Source organism: Oncorhynchus gorbuscha, linkage group LG10 (genome assembly GCF_021184085.1).
Source record: "Oncorhynchus gorbuscha isolate QuinsamMale2020 ecotype Even-year linkage group LG10, OgorEven_v1.0, whole genome shotgun sequence".
NCBI classification, from domain to species: domain Eukaryota; kingdom Metazoa; phylum Chordata; class Actinopteri; order Salmoniformes; family Salmonidae; genus Oncorhynchus; species Oncorhynchus gorbuscha.
Genome location: NC_060182.1, coordinates 61211437 through 61232797, shown reverse-complemented (window position 1 = coordinate 61232797; position 21361 = coordinate 61211437). Strand labels below are relative to the sequence as shown.

General features: G+C 49.1%; 1 protein-coding gene across 1 annotated transcript; it reads right to left on the bottom strand.

Annotated features, from left to right (window-relative positions):
• Positions 1–770: 770 nt before the first annotated feature.
• kif28 (kinesin family member 28) lies at positions 771–12029 on the bottom strand. The gene is made up of 18 exons (XM_046364492.1): positions 11842–12029; positions 11439–11630; positions 8359–8562; positions 8060–8095; positions 7826–7945; positions 6892–6999; positions 6327–6481; positions 6077–6188; positions 5687–5754; positions 5456–5598; positions 4222–4343; positions 4049–4139; positions 3889–3949; positions 3358–3481; positions 2395–2539; positions 1921–2039; positions 1199–1306; positions 771–823 (listed from the first exon to the last, which is right to left on the bottom strand). The coding sequence occupies exons 1-18, from the start codon at positions 11914–11916 to the stop codon at positions 800–802; spliced, it is 2007 nt and encodes a 668-aa protein (XP_046220448.1). The 5' UTR covers positions 11917–12029; the 3' UTR covers positions 771–799.
• Between the last annotated feature and the right edge of the window lie 9332 nt (positions 12030–21361).

Below are 21361 nucleotides of genomic sequence, written 5' to 3'. Positions count from 1 at the left end.
AGGATGTGTTGATACCTTTGTCTATTCATGACTGTGTTCTTAGGCAAAATTATGAGTGAGCCCACTCGCTTGTCTGATAAGCAACCCCACACATGAATGGTATCAGGATGCTTTACTGTTGGCATGACACAGGACTGATGGCAGCACTCACCTTGTCTTCTCTGGACAAGCTTTTTTCCGGATGCCCCAAACAATCGGAAAGGGGATTCATCAGAGAAAATGACAGTACCCCGGTCCTCAGCAGTCCAATCCCTGTACCTTTTGCAGAATATCAGTCTGTCCCTGATGTTTTTCTAGAGAGAAGTGGCTTCTTTGCTGCCCTTCTTGACACCAGGTCATCCTCCAAAAGTCTTCGCCACACTATGCGTGCAGATGCACTCACACCTGCCTGCTGCCATTGCTGAGCAAGTTCTCTACTGGTGGTGCCCCGATCCCGCAGCTGAATCAACTTTAGGAGACAGTCCTGGAGCTTGCTGGACTTTCTTGGGCACCCTGAAGCCTTCTTCACAACAATTGAACCGCTCTCCTTGAAGTTCTTGATGATCCGATCAATGGTTGATTTAGGTGCAATCCACTGGCAGCAATATCCTTGCCTGTGAAGCCCTTTTTATGCAAAACAATGATGATGGCACGTGTTTCCTTGCAGGTAACCGTGGTTGACAGAGGAAGAACAATGATTCCAAGCACCACCCTCCTTTTGAAGCTTCCAGTCTTTGAACTCAATCAGCATAGAGTGATCTCCAGCCTTGTCCTCGTCAACACTCACACCTGTGTTAACGAGAGAATCACTGACATGATGTCAGCTGGTCCTTTTGTGGCAGGGCTGAAATGCAATGGAAATGTTTTTGGGGGATTCAGTTCATTTGCATGACAAAGAGGGACTTTGCAATTAATTGTAATTCATCTGATCACTCTTCATAACATTTTGGAGTATATGCAAATTGCCATCATACAAACTGAGGCAGCAGACTTTGTGAAAATGTATATTTGTGTCATTCTCAAAACTTTTGGCCACGACTATATATACAGATTATAATCAAATATGTCTTTGGAATAAAACCACAAGTGGACCTTGCAGTAATTTAGGAGTTGATCGTGTTCATAGCTAAATGGGTCAAGTTATGTTCCAGGTAGAGATATTACAGTCATCTATTATGACAATATTCAGGAGGCGTGATTGACAGCATGGTCTCCCCACCTGTTTGTTTTCCAGTGATGTCACTCTGACAGCGATCTCCTTCTCCAAGTCATGACCTTTAGAGTCTGATAACGCCAGGTTCTTAATCTCCAGTTTAAATTCCACCCCCTGGACACATAATTAGATAATTAGATGATTCATGTAATGGTTTAGCGTTACTCAGATTACGTCCAGTAGTCAATACAAACTGAAATCTGGGGAAATAACACTATATAATTCATTGTTATCTAAAATTACATATTTTTCTCACAAACACAAGTAAAGGGACATTGGTTTTAGGGATGTTGAGAATGATGGGGGACGTTGTGATCTAATGATGCAAATCTCTACCTTATGATCTAATGATGCAAATCTCAGGACGAAAATGTTGCCGCGTTAACATGTAAACCATGCATAATGGGGAATTATAAAACAGAATGTCAAACCCATCACGATTAAAGTGATACTTCAGGATTTGGTCAATCTACTTCCCCAGAGTCAGATTAACTCATGGATACCATTTTGAAGTCTCTGCGTTTCCAGTAATAAGGAAGTTAGAGGTAGTTTCACGAGCAAATACTAAGTAACACTAGTAAGCAATTAGCGACTTCCTTCAGACTGCACGCAGAGACATACAAATGGTATCTATGAGCTCATCTGACCTTGGGGACGGAGATAAAGGGCCTCATTGACAAAATCATGAAGTATTCCTTTAAAGGTATAATATTGTGTTTATCTGTCACCTTGTGTAGCTCCTGGCTCATCTGGTTGGCCTCAGCCACCATGGGCATCAGTTTGATGTAGTCATAGAAAACAGCCAGGAGACTGGGGTCAGTCTGACTGGGGACTGCACTGGAGTCACCTACAGGGGGAGACACACATCGAGAGGAGATACACACATCATCAATTTCTGTGTGAGACACTAACATCGAGGTAATCTTGCTCTTTCTGTCTCGCACACAGTAGCTCTCTCTCTCTCTCTGGGAGACAGATACTTCTCCCTGTTTCTCTCTGCCACTCTCTTACACAAGCATTTGCTCTCTAAAACAGATTCTTCTACCCTTTCTCTCTCTTTTTTACCTCTGTCACATGCATGCACACCCACACCCACACCCACCCACACTCCCTTCCTCTCTCTCTTTCTCTCACTCTGTCTCTCTCATTCATTCTCTCTCCCACCATCTCTCTCTCTCTCCTACCCTGTGTCTGCTCCTCACACAGTGAGTGGAGGTTGATGCCCTCAGCGGCTGCCAGTTCAGACTGGAAGTAGTCATAGTCATAGCGACTCCAGTCATCCCCGCCCCTCTCAGATGGGTAGCCAATGAACAGGTAGGTGCTGTTAGAACCCAGGATGAGTCGGTCCTAGAGGCGAGGGGGCAGAGGTCGGGTTGATATGAGGGTAGGAATCAAGGACTTTAACCATTGTCCACTTCCGAGGCATAGTGCATAGGGTAGGGGCAAATGTATTAAATACTTTTTTTTACACACAACACCCCATAATGACAGAGTGAAAACAGGTTTGCAATTGTTTTTGCTAATTCATTAAAAATAAATGTTTAAAAAAAATATTTATATAAGTATTCAGACCCTTTGCTATGAGACTCGAAATTGAGCTCAGGTGCATCCATTGATCATCCATGAGATGTCTCTGCAACTTGATTGGAACCCACCTGTGGTAAATTCAGTTGATTGGACATGATTTGGAAAGGCACACATCTGTCTATATAAAGTGACAGAGTTGACAGTTAATGTTGGAGCAAAAACCAAGCCTTGAGGTTGAAGGAATTGTCCATAGAACTCCAAGACAGGATTGTGTCGAGACAAAAACATTTGTAAATGTGATATTTACATTTTTGCTTTGTTATTATGGGGTATTGTGTGTAGATTGATGAGGGGGGGAAACAATTAAATCCATTTCAGAATAAGGCTGTGACTTAACAAATTGTGGAAAAAGTTAAGGGGTCTGAATACTTTCCAATTTGCACCGTAAATGTTATTTTAACCCCTAACCTTTACCCTTACCTCTTAAGCCCATATGAAAAACTCACGCTCATGTCCGTGCTCATCAGTTTTGACCATGTTGCGACTAATGTCTGAACTACGCTGAGTATATGTCCTATAGTTCCACAGAGGGGCCTGTTTTAAAATGGCAGAAATAGTTTGATTCCATGGAGACGAACCAGGTGCTGCAGCTCGGTCTTCTGGGAGATGGGTGTTCCATTGACAATGACATTTGACCCCGCCAGTGGGGTCAGGTACACCCTACGCTGGACGTTACTGAACACAGCGTGACGGTCCTGGATCCTGAGGAGGTAAAAATGGTTTATTGGTGACCTTTATTTTCTTTTTTTTTTGTAACTATTTATAAAATGTATGTACCATTCCCAGACTGTCCCTTTTATTGATGTCATAAATGAACCAAACAATATATAATAATAATATATGCCATTTAGCAGACGCTTTTATCCAAAGCGACTTACAGTCATGTGTGCATACATTCTACGTATGGGTGGTCCCGGGGATCGAACCCACTACTCTGGCGTTACAAGCGCCATGCTCTACCAACTGAGCTACAGAAGGACCACGCAGCACCTGTCAAACGCAGTCCGCATTTATTCCGGTTTTGTGCTTGATGAAAAAAAGTGTGATGAATTCAAAGCCAATTTGCACGTTTTCAAAATGTTTTTTTTTGTTGTGTGCGACATACTCACCCTAGGCCCCTGATTGAGATGGACCTGGGTGAAGAGTCAGAGAGCCCTATATCCCACTCACCTATAAAACACACACACACACAATTCCCAAAGTCTTGATTGAGTGCGTGTATGTTCATTCGATCGTAAAGCTGTAGTCTGGGGCAGAGGAGAGACTCACCCTCCTGGATGAAGAGCTTGACCACCCCTGACAGCTGAGTATCCTCGTTGATGTTCAGGATGTAGGGATGCATCTGCATCATCCTCCGCTCCTGAGAAAGAGAGAGACATGGAGAGAGAGAGGGTGGAGTGAGGAAGGGGAGATATGAGGGGTGTGTGCGTGTGCATGCGTACCTGTGTGATAGTCGCATACTGCTGCTCCCAATCCTTCAAGGCCTCCTGTAGATGTTGTTCCCAGAGCGTCTGGATGGCTCTGATCTGCAGCTCGTTATGGGTCAACAGCCGACGCAGCTCCTCTGGACACAACAACAACAACATAAATACAGCCCCCCCCATCTCCATCTCCAGCCTACTAGTTTCGTCCTCTGCCTGCCCTCCCTCCCTCCCTCCCCTACTGGTTTCATCCTCTGCCCTCCCTCCCTCCCTCTCCTACTGGTTTCATCCTCTGCCCTCCCTCCTTCCATCTCCTACTGGTTTCGTCCTCTGCCCTCCCTCCCTCCCTCCCTCCCTCCCTCCCTCCCTCTCCTACTGGTTTCATCCTCTGCCCTCCCTCCTTCCATCTCCTACTGGTTTCGTCCTCTGCCTGCCCTCCCTCCCTCCCTCCCCTACTGGTTTCATCCTCTGCCCTCCCTCCCTCCCTCTCTCCTACTGGTTTCATCCTCTGCCCTCCCTCCTTCCATCTCCTACTGGTTTCATCCTCTGCCCTCCCTCCCTCCCTCTCCTACTGGTTTCATCCTCTGCCCTCCCTCCCTCCCTCCCCTACTGGTTTCATCCTCTGCCCTCCCTCCTTCCATCTCCTACTGGTTTCATCCTCTGCCCTCCCTCCCTCCCTCTCCTACTGGTTTCATCCTCTGCCCTCCCTCCCTCCCTCCCTCCCCTACTGGTTTCATCCTCTGCCCTCCCTCCCTCCCTCCCTCTCCTACTGGTTTCATCCTCTGCCCTCCCTCCCTCCCTCCCCTACTGGTTTCATCCTCTGCCCTCCCTCCCTCCCTCCCTCCCTCCCTACTGGTTTCATCCTCTGCCCTCCCTCCCTCCCATCCCCTACTGGTTTCATCCTCTGCCCTCCCTCCCTCCCTCCCTCCCTCCCTCTCCTACTGGTTTCATCCTCTGCCCTCCCTCCTTCCATCTCCTACTGGTTTCGTCCTCTGCCTGCCCTCCCTCCCTCCCTCCCCTACTGGTTTCATCCTCTGCCCTCCCTCCCTCCCTCTCCTACTGGTTTCATCCTCTGCCCTCCCTCCCTCCCTCTCCTACTGGTTTCATCCTCTGCCCTCCCTCCTTCCATCTCCTACTGGTTTCGTCCTCTGCCCTCCCTCCCTCCCCCTCCCTCCCTCCCTCCCTCCTCCCTCCCCCTCCCTCCCTCCCTCTCCTACTGGTTTCATCCTCTGCCCTCCCTCCTTCCATCTCCTACTGGTTTCGTCCTCTGCCCTGCGTCCCTCCTGTCCTAGGCGGCTGAGTCTCTGCAGTAGCCTGGCGTTCTCAGCCTTCAGCTCCTTCACCAGGCGCTCCGTAGGACTCTCGTTCACCACCGCACGGTTCTGAATACGCTTTGCCCTAAGGGGGGGGGCGCATCTGTAAACTGTACTGTATATGTCTCATACTAAGAGTTTTCTAACAAAGAAGGAATGCTGGCCTACTGTACCTTTCTGCATATCGCAGGGTTGAGATAGACTCTTCATAGCAGATATCAGCTGGACTCAGGGCTGCAATCTGAGCATTCTGGTATTTAGTTATGACAGGCAGGGCACATCATATCGTTAGATGTTAATAGAGGTGCATGCTACACTCTTAGAAAAAAGGGTTCCAAAAGGGTTATTCGGCTGTCCCCATAGGAAAACCCTTTTGGTTCCAGGTAGAACCTTTTCGGGTTCCATTAAGAACCCTCTGTGGAAAGGGTTTTTGCCTGTTACCAATACGGTTCCACCTGGAACCAATAAGGCTTCTCCAACGGGTTGTCCTATGGGGACAGCTGAAGAACCTGTTTAGGTTCTAGATAGCATCTTTTTTTCTAAGGGTGTAGACAAAGGGTTACCATGACAGTACGGCTGTTCCCCCCCAGGGCAGACTGCAGCAGCTTGGTGAGGACAGAGTCTCTATATGGGATATGGACTACTTTCTTCCCTACCGCGACATCAGCAAGGGCACTGCAGGGAGAGGAGGAGGAGGAGGAAGGAGAGGAGACGAGAGAAGTCGGAATACAAAAATCAGTGCTGGATAGAATATATGAATATAGAAAGAGTTTTTGGTGACATGTTGGCGTGGAGGGCAGATCTCTCCCTGACCTGATGACGTTGCCCAGGGTGGTGAGGCTGAGGTTGATGGCTGTGCCCTCTTTGAGCCGGTCGGCCTCGGAACCTGACACCCGCTGTCTCTCGCTGCCCGCCAGGTCCACCAGGTTGATGTTAGACTGCTTGGTGATGCTCTCCTCAGAGAAGATCTGCAGAGGGACAGGAGAGGGTTAGAGATACAATAAGAACACCAAGGGCCATATCTCTAACACCCAAATCAACCCCTCTCGCCCCAACCCCCCTTGGCACCTGTGTACATCTGAAGCACAGGAGGTTGGTGGCACCTTAATTGGGGAGGACGAGCTCGTGGTAATGGCTGGAGCGGAATGAGTGGACTGATGCTTTTCCATTTGCTCTGTTCCGGACATTATTATGAGCCGTCCTCCCCTCAGCAGCCTCCACTGATCTGAAAGGATTGGACAGATGTATCCAACGAGAAACAAGTACCTTCTGGCTTATCCAATGGCAAGGTCAAGATTTTTCCATACTTATCTAATCCTCTCAGAGCAGAAGTGTTTAGGCATTAGGGGCTAGGGGTTGACTGGGCAATGTGACTTACCTGTTTGAGCTGGAGGATGATGAGCATGTGTGAGCGGCTGCTGTTGGCGTTCATGTGTGTGGTGGCCGTGGTGCGCATCCTCGTCCCCTGCTCCATCAGCTGCTCCACCTACAAAATATATATATATCAATAAATCAATTTGATTAAAAATAATAATAATAATACTAATATTGATACATATACAGTGAGCTCCAAAATTAGTGAGTCCCCCATTTTACAGCACCAAAAGTTTTGGGACAAATTCACATATATGTGTAGTAAAGTAGTAAAAAGTGAAGTATTTGGTCCCATATTCACAGCACACAATGACTACATCAAGCTTTTGACTCCACACATTTGTTGGATGCATTTGCTGTTTGTTTGAGTTTCAGATCATTTTGTGCCTAATAGAAATGAATGGTAAATTATGTAGTGTGTCATTTTGGAGTCACTTTTATTGTAAATAAGAATAGAATATGTTCTACATTCATGTGGATGCTACCATGATTACGGATAATCCTGAAATAATTGTGAATAAGGATGAGTGAGAAAGTTAGACGCACAAATATCATATCCCCAAGACATGCTAACCTCTCACCATTACAGTAACAAGGGAGGTTAGCATTATTGCGGGGATATGATATTTGTGCATCTAACTTTCTCACTCATTTTTGTAGCGACACAAGCTTGATGTAGTCTATGAATGCGTGCTATGAATATGAGACCAAATACTTAACATTTTACTATTTTAAAACCCATAATAAATGTTAATTTCTCCCGATACTTTTGGTCCCCTAAAATGGGGGGGGAATATGTACAAAAAGTGCTGTAATTTCTAAACGGTTCACCCAATATGGACGAAACCACCCCAAAAGTAAAGCTGACAGTCTGCACGTTGACCTCGTAGTCATTGTATTGTTTCGCTGTACGTAGAGATAATAATGGAAGGTAGCACCTGTGGGGCGCTGTCACAGGGGACCCTGCGAAGCCCCTCCACATAGAAGCCTCTCTGCTGCTCCTCTCGGACACGCAGTCCCCCCGGAGACCGAGACCCCCGTGACAACAGGTCAACTACCTGGAGGGGGGGCAAGGGCTTGGGGTCAAAACCTGGACAGATCCACTGTGAACTGTACATGTCTAATAAAGAGAGAGTTTTCAACAGGCATGACAGAGATAAGTCCAGACTTACCTGTTCATTGTAGATTTCCAACATGCTGAAAAAGACCTTGGAACAGAGGAGGCCATTGAAAATGAATAAAAAAATAAAAAAATGATTTCTGGCTGTGATATAAGTTTTTGTCTTCTTGTTTTGTTTGTGTGATTGTCCTGTGTTGTGGTTTTCTTTTGGTACAGTTTGTCTATCTGTGACATGTCCATTTTTTTATGATTAGTTGGAAAAACATAACAAAAAAAAAAGCTTATTTTTGGTTTATTTCTTATTTGTTTTATATATTTTTTTAAAAGAAGTCATATTTCAGACGTACACACCTGGCACTGTCGGCTGTCCTGGTTGGCCCTGATGGCCTGAAACAGTTTGTCAGAGAGGGTGGGCACCAGGCCCTTGTTGGGTCCGTACCCGACCATGGAGTAGCTCTTCCCTGAGCCAGTCTGCCCATAGGCTAGCAGGGTGGCGTTATAACCTTGAAGGGCATTCTCCAGGATCCCCTCCCCCAGGTCCTGGAAAACACTACCCTGAGGGAGAACATACAGAGTTACTACCCTGAAGGAGAATATACACAGTTACTGCCCTGAAGGTGAGACCGACATAGTTACTGCCCTGAGGGAGAATATACAGAGTTACTGCCCTGAAGGTGAGACCGACAGAGTTACTACCCTGAAGGAGAATATACACAGTTACTGCCCTGAAGGTGAGACCGACATAGTTACTGCCCCGAGGGAGAATATACAGAGTTACTGCCCTGAAGGTTAGACCGACAGAGTTACTACCCTGAAGGAGAATATACACAGTTACTGCCCTGAAGGTGAGACCGACAGAGTTACTACCCTGAAGGAGAATATACAGAGTTACTGCCCTGAAGGTGAGACCGACATAGTTACTGCCCCGAGGGAGAATATACAGAGTTACTGCCCTGAAGGTGAGACCGACAGAGTTACTACCCTGAAGGAGAATATACACAGTTACTGCCCTGAAGGGGAGACCGACAGAGTTACTGCCCCGAGGGAGAATATACAGAGTTACTGCCCTGAAGGTGAGACCGACAGAGATACTGCCCTGAAGGTGAGACCGACAGAGATACTGCCCCGAGGGAGAATATACAGAGTTACTGCCCTGAAGGTGAGACCAACAGAGATACTGCCCCGAGGGAGAATATACAGAGTTACTGCCCTGAAGGTGAGACCGACAGAGTTACTGCCCCGAGGGAGAATATACAGAGTTACTGCCCTGAAGGTGAGACCAACAGAGATACTGCCCCGAGGGAGAATATACAGAGTTACTGCCCTGAAGGTGAGACCGACAGAGTTACTGCCCCGAGGGAGAATATACAGAGTTAGTGCCCTGAGAGAGAATATACAGAGTTAGTGCCCTGAGAGAGAATATACAGAGTTAGTGCCCTGAGAGAGAATATACAGAGTTAGTGCCCTGAGAGAGAATATACAGAGTTACTGCCCTGAGAGACAATATACAGAGTTAGTGCCCTGAGAGAGAATATACAGAGTTAGTGCCCTGAGAGAGAATATACAGAGTTAGTGCCCTGAGAGAGAATAGACAGAGTTACTGCCCTGAGAGAGAATATACAGAGTTAGTGCCCTGAGAGAGAATATACAGAGTTACTGCCCTGAGAGACAATATACAGAGTTAGTGCCCTGAGAGAGAATATACAGAGTTAGTGCCCTGAGAGAGAATATACAGAGTTAGTGCCCTGAGAGAGAATATACAGAGTTAGTGCCCTGAGAGAGAATATACAGAGTTACTGCCCTGAGAGACAATATACAGAGTTACTGCCCTGAGAGAGAATAGACAGAGTTACTGCCCTGAGAGAGAATAGACAGAGTTACTGCCCTGAGAGAGAATAGACAGAGTTACTGCCCTGAGAGAGAATAGACAGAGTTACTGCCCTGAGAGAGAATAGACAGAGTTACTGCCCTGAGAGAGAATATACAGAGTTACTGCCCTGAGAGAGAATAGACAGAGTTACTGCCCTGAGGGAGAATAGACAGAGTTACTGCCCTGAGGTAGAATATACAGAGTTACTGCCCTGTAGGAGAATATATAGAGTTACTGCCCTGAAGGTGAGACCGACAGAGTTAGTGCCCTGAAGGTGAGACTGCCAGAGTTACAGCCCTGAGAGAGAATAGACAGAGTTACTACCCTGAGGGAGAATATACAGTGTTGACTGCCCTGAGTGAGAACATACAGAGTTACTGCTCTGAAGGTGAGACTGACAGAGTTACTGCCCTGAGTGAGAATATACAGAGTTACTGCCCTGAAGGTGAGACCGACAGAGATACTGCCCCGAGGGAGAATATACAGAGTTACTGCCCTGAGGGAGAATATACAGAGTTGCTGCCCTGAAGGTGAGACCGACAGAGATACTGCCCCGAGGGAGAATATACAGAGTTACTGCCCTGAAGGTGAGACCGACAGAGTTACTGCCCCGAGGGAGAATATACAGAGTTACCGACCTGAAGGTGAGACCGACAGAGATCCTGCCCCGAGGGAGAATATACAGAGTTACTGCCCTGAAGGTGAGACCGACAGAGTTACTGCCCTGAAGGTGAGACCGACAGAGTTACTGCCCCGAGGGAGAATATACAGAGTTACTGCCCTGAAGGTGAGACCGACAGAGTTACTGCCCCGAGGGAGAATATACAGAGTTACTGCCCTGAAGGTGAGACCGACAGAGTTACTGCCCCGAGGGAGAATATACAGAGTTACTGCCCTGAAGGTGAGACCAACAGAGATACTGCCCCGAGGGAGAATATACAGAGTTACTGTCCTGAAGGTGAGACCAACAGAGATACTGCCCCGAGGAAGTATATACAGAGTTACTGCCCTGAAGGTGAGACCGACAGAGTTACTGCCCTGAGGGAGAATATACAGAGTTACCGACCTGAAGGTGAGACCGACAGAGATCCTGCCCCGAGGGAGAATATACAGAGTTACTGCCCTGAAGGTGAGACCGACAGAGTTACTGCCCTGAAGGTGAGACCGACAGAGTTACTGCCCCGAGGGAGAATATACAGAGTTACTGCCCTGAAGGTGAGACCGACAGAGATACTGCCCCGAGGGAGAAGTTACTGCCCTGAGGGAGAATATACAGAGTTACTGCCCAGAGGGAGAATATACAGAGATACTGCCCCGAGGGAGAATATACAGAGTTACTGCCCTGAGGGAGAATATACAGAGTTACTGCCCCGAGGGAGAATATACAGAGTTACTGCCCAGAGGGAGAATATACAGAGTTACTGCCCTGAAGGTGAGACCGACAGAGTTACTGCCCCGAGGGAGAATATACAGAGTTACTGCCCTGCCCTCCTCAATGTATCATCCTCCTCAGCTGGGTACAGGCAAGAGAAGTATCTTCTCCCCCTCTCCACCTCCTCACCTGGTCAGCATATCGTCCTCCAGGCTCCTCAGGTATGTACAGGCCAGAGCAGTCTCTGGTGAAGCCGCTGTGGGACCAGTAGGCATAGTCAAAGCAGAAGGAGCGTGGGCTCTGGCTGTTCCGAGGGTCCTGGATGGTGATGGTGCTGGAGGCCATAGAGATAATGCAGCGGCCGCCCGCATCCCTCTCTCTCTGGGCACGGGAGGGGAGAGACGTGGGGGTGGGGGACCAGTGCAGCAGGTATAGTATTGGTGGAGGACCACATAGTACACAAAAGACAGTGCAGATTGGCATGACAGCATGACACAGTCTGATGATGGATCATGTACTAGAAAAAGTAGTAGGAGAGAAATACTAAACCGAACAAACAACTAGAAACATCCCAGATCTGTCCACAACTGACCTTGTTGAAGGGTCTGACGCGTACGGCCACTTTGACACAGTCTTTCCCCGGCATCTCTGCTCCTTTAGCCCTCATGATCGTCCCTGCTTCTGTAAGGGAAAGGCTGGGTGACACCCTGCACCCACTGACAGCAGCACCAGGGCTGCAGCTCAATAGTCTAGAGCAGCTTCCTCGTCATTGTCTTCTCTCCCCGGTCCGCACTGATGTTTTGGCTAAGAACCAGACAGGTGAAATAGATGTCCTGAAAGACATCGTCCATGTTGCTTTCATCAAGTCTGTATTTTCAGGTGAAGGAGAGGAGACGGGGAGAGGTGACCACTCCAGGCTATTGAGACGCAGCACAGGCGAGTAGCTAAGTAACCTGAGTAACCAGGTGATCACTTTCACTCTGCATCTCTCTGTATGAATTATACACAGACCCAGCGCCTTTTATAAAGGAAAGCTACGCACAACCTTTTATAAAGGCTACAGACACACAGTCATTTTTGAAAGGGAGACTACAGCCATATACTTTTTTGAAAGGGAGACTACAGACATATACTTTTTTGAAAGGGAGACTACAGACACAGACTGTTTTGAAAGGGAGACTACAGACACAGACTGTTTTGAAAGGAAGACTACAGACACACAGACTTTTTTGAAAGGGAGACTACAGACATACAGACTTTTTTGAAAGGGAGACTACAGACACACAGACTTTTTTGAAAGGGAGACTAAAGACACACACAAAAACCTTTATATAGGAAGATTACGACCTGCCGACTCATAGTAGCCATCAGTCTTATACCACCATGGCATACTTCTATCACACAAATCATCTCAGAAAAGGTCCTAGGAATCCTGTTCAAACCGGTTTTTAACCTCCCAGCTCAGAGTAGGTTTATGGATGATGTTAAGACATTGCCCAGACAAGATCTGAGCGAGAAGCATAAACAATTCATAAAAGTTTATCTTGGCTGGTAATCATGACAGTTTGATGCTCATTGACGTTGTTGCAAATGATGGGGAATAACCAACCGCGATGAGGCATCGCCAACTGTGAACACTATGGGTAACACGCTTCAGACAAACACGGTGAATGTGACTGTACATAAATCAAATGTTGTAATGGTAAAACGTTTGATATAATTTTCACCTGGCACGATCAATTCATTTGCCTACTCTTAATTATTGCCTACTATTGCATCTTTTTTATTTTATTTTTTTACAAAAGTTTGGGACACGGTGCCCTAGATGCCTTCAATTGCCCAATTTATAGGCATTCCCAATTTAGATGTTTTTATTTTAACAACGTGATGTTATGCTCCAAATGGGTAACATGAAATAACACGATGAAGGTAATTAAATAATCAAATGAAAAACATGTTTACTGATTAGCCGCGTGGTTATAAGTATTTAGGCATATAATTGTAAAATAGACCTCATGTGAAATCATTGTCAAAAGCGCAAGAGATACTGTTACATGTACAGTAAGTCAAGACTATTAGTAAAAATATAAGTACTGCTGATAATAATGCCATTGTCATCAAGGCAGAGGACATTTATGTTTAGGCCATGTATCTGATGCTGTCTGGACAAAAAGAGTATGGCATGTCACACTCAGGCGACATACAGTAAGACAGAGGGGCTGACAGCATCCTGTTTCACCCGCTCGGATGCTTTCAGCCACTTGCGAATTGAAAGGGAAGTTGGCAGGGGCTCTGTTCGGATGCTGGAATTATTTTGGATGAACGTGCGAAGGTAACCTATGTTTTGAAGTGACAATCAGATCAAAAACATAATGTCGGGTTGTGTTCATGGCACATTAAAAGGTAATACATTGTTACAGTTAAATTAGTCATAACTATAAAACCCATTAAAAAAATAGGAGGGCGGGTCTTCCAAATCACTAGGTCTGCCCCTGCTCATGAGGTCTCCTAAATATCTGTAAACGAGGTGGGAATCTTATGACTAAAGAGGCTTTATGAATAGCTTTTATTTTTTACCCATATAAGTAGGAGTAAAATGTATCTATTCTCAGCATTTACGACCAATTTCCTACTCATGATTGGCCCCTTTACTCTCATGTAAAACCTTTAGCTCGACCTGACCTTGATCTTAATTGTTCATGAGTCAGTAGCTAGGTCCCCATCCAATTGGTGACAGATTTTCAGGCGAATACTCAACAATCTGCATAAAATCAACATGCGCATTTGCTCATCAGAGAAGTTTATATCAAATTGACTTTGTGGTCGATGTGCGTGATGACGTAGTGCACCTAAAAATACATTTTGCTGTTAAATTCCCATGTATCGAATAAAACATACAAGTATATACCCTACATGAGATTATGGACAAAAGAGCAAGTATATTTTTCAAACGACAGCCAAGCATCGATTATCATGTCACCAGAATAGGAACCTCGATATTTTTTGGAAAGGAGCATCAAGCTCATCACCTTGCACTTTTACCATCATATTAAGTTAAGCGTTTATTTCATTAGTATTGTAATGACCTGACTAGATCATAAATGAACAATTGTCCAGACAGAGGCTTGAGTTTGCGAATTGACGGTTTATTAAACCAACTTTACACAGGCTACTGTTTGGGCCGTAGCACACGCCAAATAGATGACAGATAACCCACAAGCCAATCGTGACCTTCTCTTGTGAAGCCCAGACGTAAGAGAGAGAGAACAAAGGCTGAACCTGGTCTTAACTTCCAATGCTCCACCCCCTGCCCAACCCCCCTCCACGCCACTCCGCCAACCACCAGGATGCCCGGCATCAGAACATTCCAGGCATTCCCGTGATTGGCAGATAGCAGGTTGATTGACATGTCGGACCCCGCGAACACCGGGCACTGGTCAGTACAACACAACCACCTCCTAGCCTAACACATAACACACAGCTGTCTGTGCGGGTCGCTACACAGCCCCCCCACCACAAAGTCCCTCGTCCCCGAGGGAACAAACAAAGTCTCTGAAGCGACCCGGAGGTCTCCTTTGCCTGCGTGGCCGTGATGGTCGCAGAGTGCCCCTCTGGGAACCAGGGGATGAAGGCAGGGATATGGGGGACAAGGAAGCGGGAACGGGTAATACAGTCCGTGGCTCTGGGGAACCACGCGGTGACACAGGGGGGGGAGACAGGGGGAGTTGGCTGTCTGGAGCCTTGTCTGCGGCACCTGAGGGTGGGTGCCTGGAGAATGTCATTACCAGAGAGGGGAATTTTGGGGGTTCCTGGGGTTTGGGGAGAAGAGGCCCCTCTGTATGGGGCTAATCTGTCCCGGTGCAGTGCCACCTTTCTCCCCCTGGGAGGAAGCTGCACCCGGTACACAACCTCCCCTACCCTCTCCAGGACACTGCAGGGTCCCACCCAGTGACTGTCCAACTTGGGGCATCTGCCTTTTTTCCTTAGGGGGCTGTAGACCCAGACCAGCTCCCCAGCCACAAAGTGCCTTCCCCGGGTGTGCACGTCATAGTTCCTTTTCTGCCTCACACCTGCATTCACCAGCTGCTCTCTGGCGAAGGTGTGGGCTGTCTCCAGGCGGTCCTGGAGACTCCGGGCATACTCCGGCCCCGGAGGAACATGAGGGCTATCCAGGGGCCGACCAAACGCCATCTCCGCAGGGGTGCGGATCTCTCTCCCCAGCATGAGGAGGGCAGGCGTGCAGGAGGTGGAGTCTTGGACAGCGGAGTGGCATGCCATGAGGACCATAGGCAGGTGCTTGTCCCAGTCACGCTGGTGTTTGGAAGAGACGATGGCCAGCTGCTGTCCAAGCGTTTTGTTGAAGCGCTCCACAAGGCCATCACTTTGAGGATGGAGAGGAGTAGTGCGGGTCTTGTGCATACCCAGCCTCTCACACATGGTGGCGAAACAAACAGGACTCAAAGTTTCTGCCTTGGTCGCTGTGGATGGACTCTGCAGCTCCAAACCTGCTGAACATCCCCGCTGTCAGGGCGTCGACGATGGTCTCTGCCTCCTGGTCAGGCAGAGCATAGGCCTCGGGCCATTTTGTGAAATAGTCCATGGCCGTGAGCACCCAGCGGTTTCCATTGTCTGTGGTGGGGAACGGCCCAACTACATCCACTCCCACCCTCTCCATGGGAGCCCCCACTGGGAACTGTTGGAGCTGAGCATGAGAGCAGCCTGGGGGGCCCTTTCTCGCTGTGCAGTTGTCACAGCGGCGACAAAAGTCCTCCACATCCCTCTTGTGCTGCCCCCAGTAGAAGCCCTGACGGAGACGGCGCAGTGTTTTTGTGACCCCAAAGTGTCCAGTCCCCACCCCCCCCATGAGTACTCTGGAGCACAGCCTCCCGCAATGTTTTTGGGACCACCACCTGCCACCTCTCCTCTCCCGTAGCTGACTCCTTCCATGCCCGCTGTAGCACGCCCTCAGCCAGCCGCAGTCTCTCAAACTTCGCTGTCACCTCTTCCTATGGTGGCCTCACCTGCGCCTCTACCCACTGTAGCACTGGCTGTAGGTCTGTGTCCCGTCCCTGCTGCTGCCGCCATTCAGCCACGTCGAAAGTCTGCAGCTCACAGCAGACAGGCCCGCTCGCCCGACACACTGTGGCACAGACACCCTCCTCTGCCCGCAGCTCTCTCTCCCGTCCCTCTCTCCGTTCACAGTGGCGGCAGCCGTCTGCAGTACAGGGCCGACGGGACATGGCGTCGGCGTTGGAGTGGCGTGCCCCTGCCCTGTGCACCACCGTGAAGTCATACGGCTGAAGCTCCTCCAACCAGCGTGCCACCTGCCCCTCTGGCTCTCTGAAAGACATGAGCCACTGGAGAGCAGAGTGGTCAGTCCTTACAGTAAAGGGCAGACCACCCAGGTAGTACTTGAAGTGTTTGACGGAAGCCACAACAGCCAAGAGCTCCCGCCGGATGACACAGTAGCGGCGCTCATGTTTGTCAAATGTTTTGCTGAAGTACGCCACCACTCTCTCCCCCTCTGGCCCCACCTGGGCCAGCACCCCACCCATGCCCACATTGCTCGCGTCTGTGTCCAGAATAAAGGGCAAGGTGAGATCAGGGGGGGCGAGTACGGGGGCCTCGATCAGTGCACGTTTGAGGGTGTTGAACGCCTCCTCACACTCCACTGTCCAAGTGAAAGCCTTGTCCTTCGGCAGCAGGCGGTTCAGTGGAGCAGCAACGCTTGAGAAGCCCCGTACAAACCTCCTGTAGTACGAGGCCAGGCCCAGGAAGCTCTTCAGCTGACGCTGGTCGGTGGGGGTGGGCCAGTCTCTGACAGCCCCTACCTTGTCCTCCATGGTGCTGATCCCCTCCTTCCCCACTCGGTGGCCCAAGAAGGACACCTCTCTCCTCATGAAGTGGCACTTCTCGGGGTGGAGCTTCAGACCTGTGGCAGCCACCCTCTCCAGCACACGCCGTAGCGCCCCCAGGGCTGACTGGAAGGAGCTGCCATGGGCCAGGATGTCATCGAGGTATACCAGACACTGCTGTCGGGGGATGCCATCCAGCACCCTGTCCATCAAACGCTCAAAAGTAGCTGGAGCGTTGCACAGGCCAAAGCACAGGACCTTGAACTGCCAGTGTCCTCTGTTAGTGGAGAACGCAGTTTTGGCTCTGGCCTCTGGGGAGAGGGGCACCTGCCAGTAGCCACTGCGGAGGTCTAGTGAGGAGAACCAGGAGGACCCCCTAACCAGGTCCAGCGACTCATCGATACGTGGTATGGGGTATGAGTCCTTCCTGGTTACCTCATTCAGCCGCCTGTAGTCCGCACAGAACCTCAGCTTGCCCAACCTTCTTCGGAACCATGACGACTGGCGCCGCCCAGGGGCTGTCTGAGGGCTCAATGAAGTCTGCCCGCTGCATCTCCAACACAGCCTTGTCTGCCGCCTCCTGGCGTGCCAGCGGGATACGGCGGGGACGCATCTTGATGGGTCGAGCATCACCTGTGTCGATCTCATGCTGCACCAGATGAGTCTGACCCACCTCTTCCTCACTCAACGCAAAGCTGTCTCTGAATTCAAACAGCAACTGCCACAACTGTTCCTGCTGCTCGGGGTCAAGACCAACACAGTTCCTCCCCCATATCTCCCTCACTGCAGACAGTGTCCTCTCCTCTCCCATCTGGGGTAGCTGGGCTGGGCGGGTGCGGCCCGGGCTCACAGAGGGCTGTGTCATGGAGGTAGCTGGGGGAATGTAACACACCGCCGTAAGTGACAGGGGGACTGGGGAAAAGTCACACACAGCTGTGGGGGAGGGGGCGCAGCCATGAGTCTCTGCTGCTTTAACTGTTGGAGTAAAGGGTTTGTTGGGTTGAGTGAATGTGACATTAGGGGGGCCATGGTGACTTCCGTCCCTCCCTGGAAGCTCAGTGTGCCCCTATTTAGGTCTAACTGGCAGCCTGTGCTCCTAAGAAAGTCCAACCCCAGGATACAAGGGTCCTGCACAGCCGCCACCCACACAGGATGACGCACAGTCCTGCCCCCTACTGTCAGAGTCATTATTCCCTTCCTTTTCATGGGTGCCAGCTCACCTGTGACTGTGCGGAGCTGCACAGTTGTAGGCTCACACTGAGTCCAACCTGGCACAATATCTGGCCTCACCAGGGTTACTGTGGACCCAGTGTCCACCAGGGCGGAGCAGGGCACCCCTCCACAGTGACAGGGACATGACAAAGTCCCCAACACAGGTCCGGCCCACCACAACAACAGGCTCCATCCGCTTGCCCTCGTCTGCTTCTGGGGGAAGTGGAGCCTTGCTTCCCCGTCTGTGCCGGTGGGCTCCTCCTGAAGATGATGGTGGTTGGGATAGAAAGCCAGGGGTCCGCACTACCCGGTCTATGCGGACCCCGAGCCGTTTCCCTGAGCTCTGGGGGACATGGGGCAATCTCGGCGCAGATGGCCTGGCTGGCCACAACCCCAGCAGACCCTGGGACCAGGGCGTGTGTTTCGTGCCGCCTGTAGCGACACAGCACGAATGAGTTGTCATTTCGGCCACCCAAGCAGGCTTTTCCGGCTCCGGGCTGCTCTGCCCCCCAGCTCGCACAGAGGGTGTGTCTCCCTGCACCCCCACCAAAGCCCCAGCTGAAGCCCCAGCCCACACCAGCTCCCTCTCCAAAGCCATCTCCAAGGCTGTCTGCAATGACTCAGGATGAGCCAGCTGGGTCTGTATGCGCAGCTCCGTAGGAGAGAGCGCCTGTATGAACTGGTCCCGTGCTAGCTCGCTCTGCACGGAGGGGGGCATGTGAGCATATGCCCGCCGAGAGAGGCTCTCAATGTCATTAGCTAGCACCCGTAGAGGCTCTCCAGGCTGCCTGCGTCTATTACTCAGTTCGGAGCGCAGTAGCCCGGGCTGTACACACTGTCCATAGCGCCTCCTCAGTGCTCCCACTAAAGCACCATAATCATGCCTGTCCTCGGGGCTAATCAATATCAAACAGGCCAGAGCTTCATCCGTGAGGCATAAAGCCAACTGCAGTGCCCTTTCTTCATCCGACCACCCCCTAAAATGAGCTAACAGTTCAAACTGAGCATGAAAAGCTTCCCAATCCGCCTTACCGGAATACTTCGGGGTCTTAACAGATACGGACGCAGCCGGGAACTGGGCGCCGCCATGTTTGTTTACATCCTGAGCCCCAGATTCCTCGTCACGCCGCGTCGACGTCACCACTTCGGTCCGCCCACCAGAATCCGCGCGAAATACAGTCGACGAAGCACTCATGCCCGCTTCAGCCGCCATCGCTCTAACGTCCTCCCTCAAGCGGCCTCTGCGCTCCGACGCCCTGGCGGTCTCCTCAGACAGAACCCCCGACGTCCATTCACACGCACCTCCTTGGCCATAATCGTCCCCTACCTCCACCTTCACTTTCGGATTCCCTCGAAGCATTTTCAATCCCCGTTCTCACCTACGGTAGCTAACCACATAAGTCAGCTAGCTAGCTGGCTAACTTGTATCAACGTTTTTACTTCTGACACCAATGTAATGACCTGACTAGATCATAAATGAACAATTGTCCAGACAGAGGCTTGTTTGCGAATTGACGGTTTATTAAACCAACTTTACACAGGCTACTGTTTGGGCCGTAGCACACGCCAAATAGATGACAGATAACCCACAAGCCAATCGTGACCTTCTCTTGTGAAGCCCAGACGTAAGAGAGAGAACAAAGGCTGAACCTGGTCTTAACTTCCAATGCTCCAACCCCCTGCCCAACCCCCCTCCACGCCACTCCGCCAACCACCAGGATGCCAGGCATCAGAACATTCCAGGCATTCCCGTGATTGGCAGATAGCAGGTTGATTGACATGTCGGACCCCGCGAACACCGGGCACTGGTCCGTACAACACAACCACATCCTAGCCTAACACATAACACACAGCTGTCTGTGCGGGTCGCTACAGTATTCTAATACACAGCATGCTTTCCCAACGAGTTGTAGTTGGACCACACGTCATCGCGCGCGTGACTCCGTTTAATTTGGTATGGTTATTATAATCAATATTTGCGCATAAAACACTTCCGACATTTCTCGCATAATACATTTTAATGACACAAGAAGATCCCACCTTGGTCTAGCGTATTTGGTTTTGTCCACATTTACATCAAGGACTGTCATGACATTTTTTATCCAACATGTACTTCACTCTCATAAAAAGGTTGGATGGAAACCTGGTTGGTGTGTCAATTCAAATACGTGTTCGACTACTAGATGTACACAATCAAGGTTTCTAGCCATCCAGGATACAGTTTTAGTACTTGCTGCTTACTGGCAATAGCAGAACATTGGATAGACATGAACTCGTTTTAAAGAGCAACTGAAAAAAAGAAAGTATTCTCTAGTTGAAAACTGCCTATGTGGTATCGATGAGTCGGAAATATTTATTCTAGTCAAAATGTACTAAAGTGTAAATACGATAAATGTTGGTCAAAGTAAATCCCAAACTGAGATTTGCGAGATTAGGAGAAAAAGCCTCGGAATGAAGGGTTCATAAATGATTTGGGATGGTTGATTTAAATCCTGCCCACATATCCACAGCACCAAAGTAATCATCAATTCAGCACGCAGCTGCATGCAACACGATTGTAATGTTCAGCACACTGACCCTATGGCGCTAGTTAGGGACCAGCAGTACATTAGTGTACAAGGGACACTATTTAAACATTTCCATAGATCCAAATTTCAATTAAATAACCCAAATCAACTATAAATTGTAGTAATTCATATAAAAATTGAAAGTATTTAAGAAAACGAAAAGTGTGCAACATGAAAAATAGTTCCATTTACATTGTGTAATATATTGACGTCAACAACTCGCCCCACAGATAGGCTATCCAAAGTCAAAACATGGTTGTACACCGGCACGCTGAAGCAAATTGGCGAAATCAATTCTAAGCTACTTCATTTTTTTTTACCAGGTTAGTTTCAAGTTTAATGTGTACTGTTTTTTCAGAGTGCATGCTTCCCACATGTGACCACACTTGAGACACCCACATCAAAGCATGCCTCAAAGACCCAAATCTCGTTCTGTTGCATTTCCTAATGAGGACGATTGAAAGAGGCGAAAAATCAG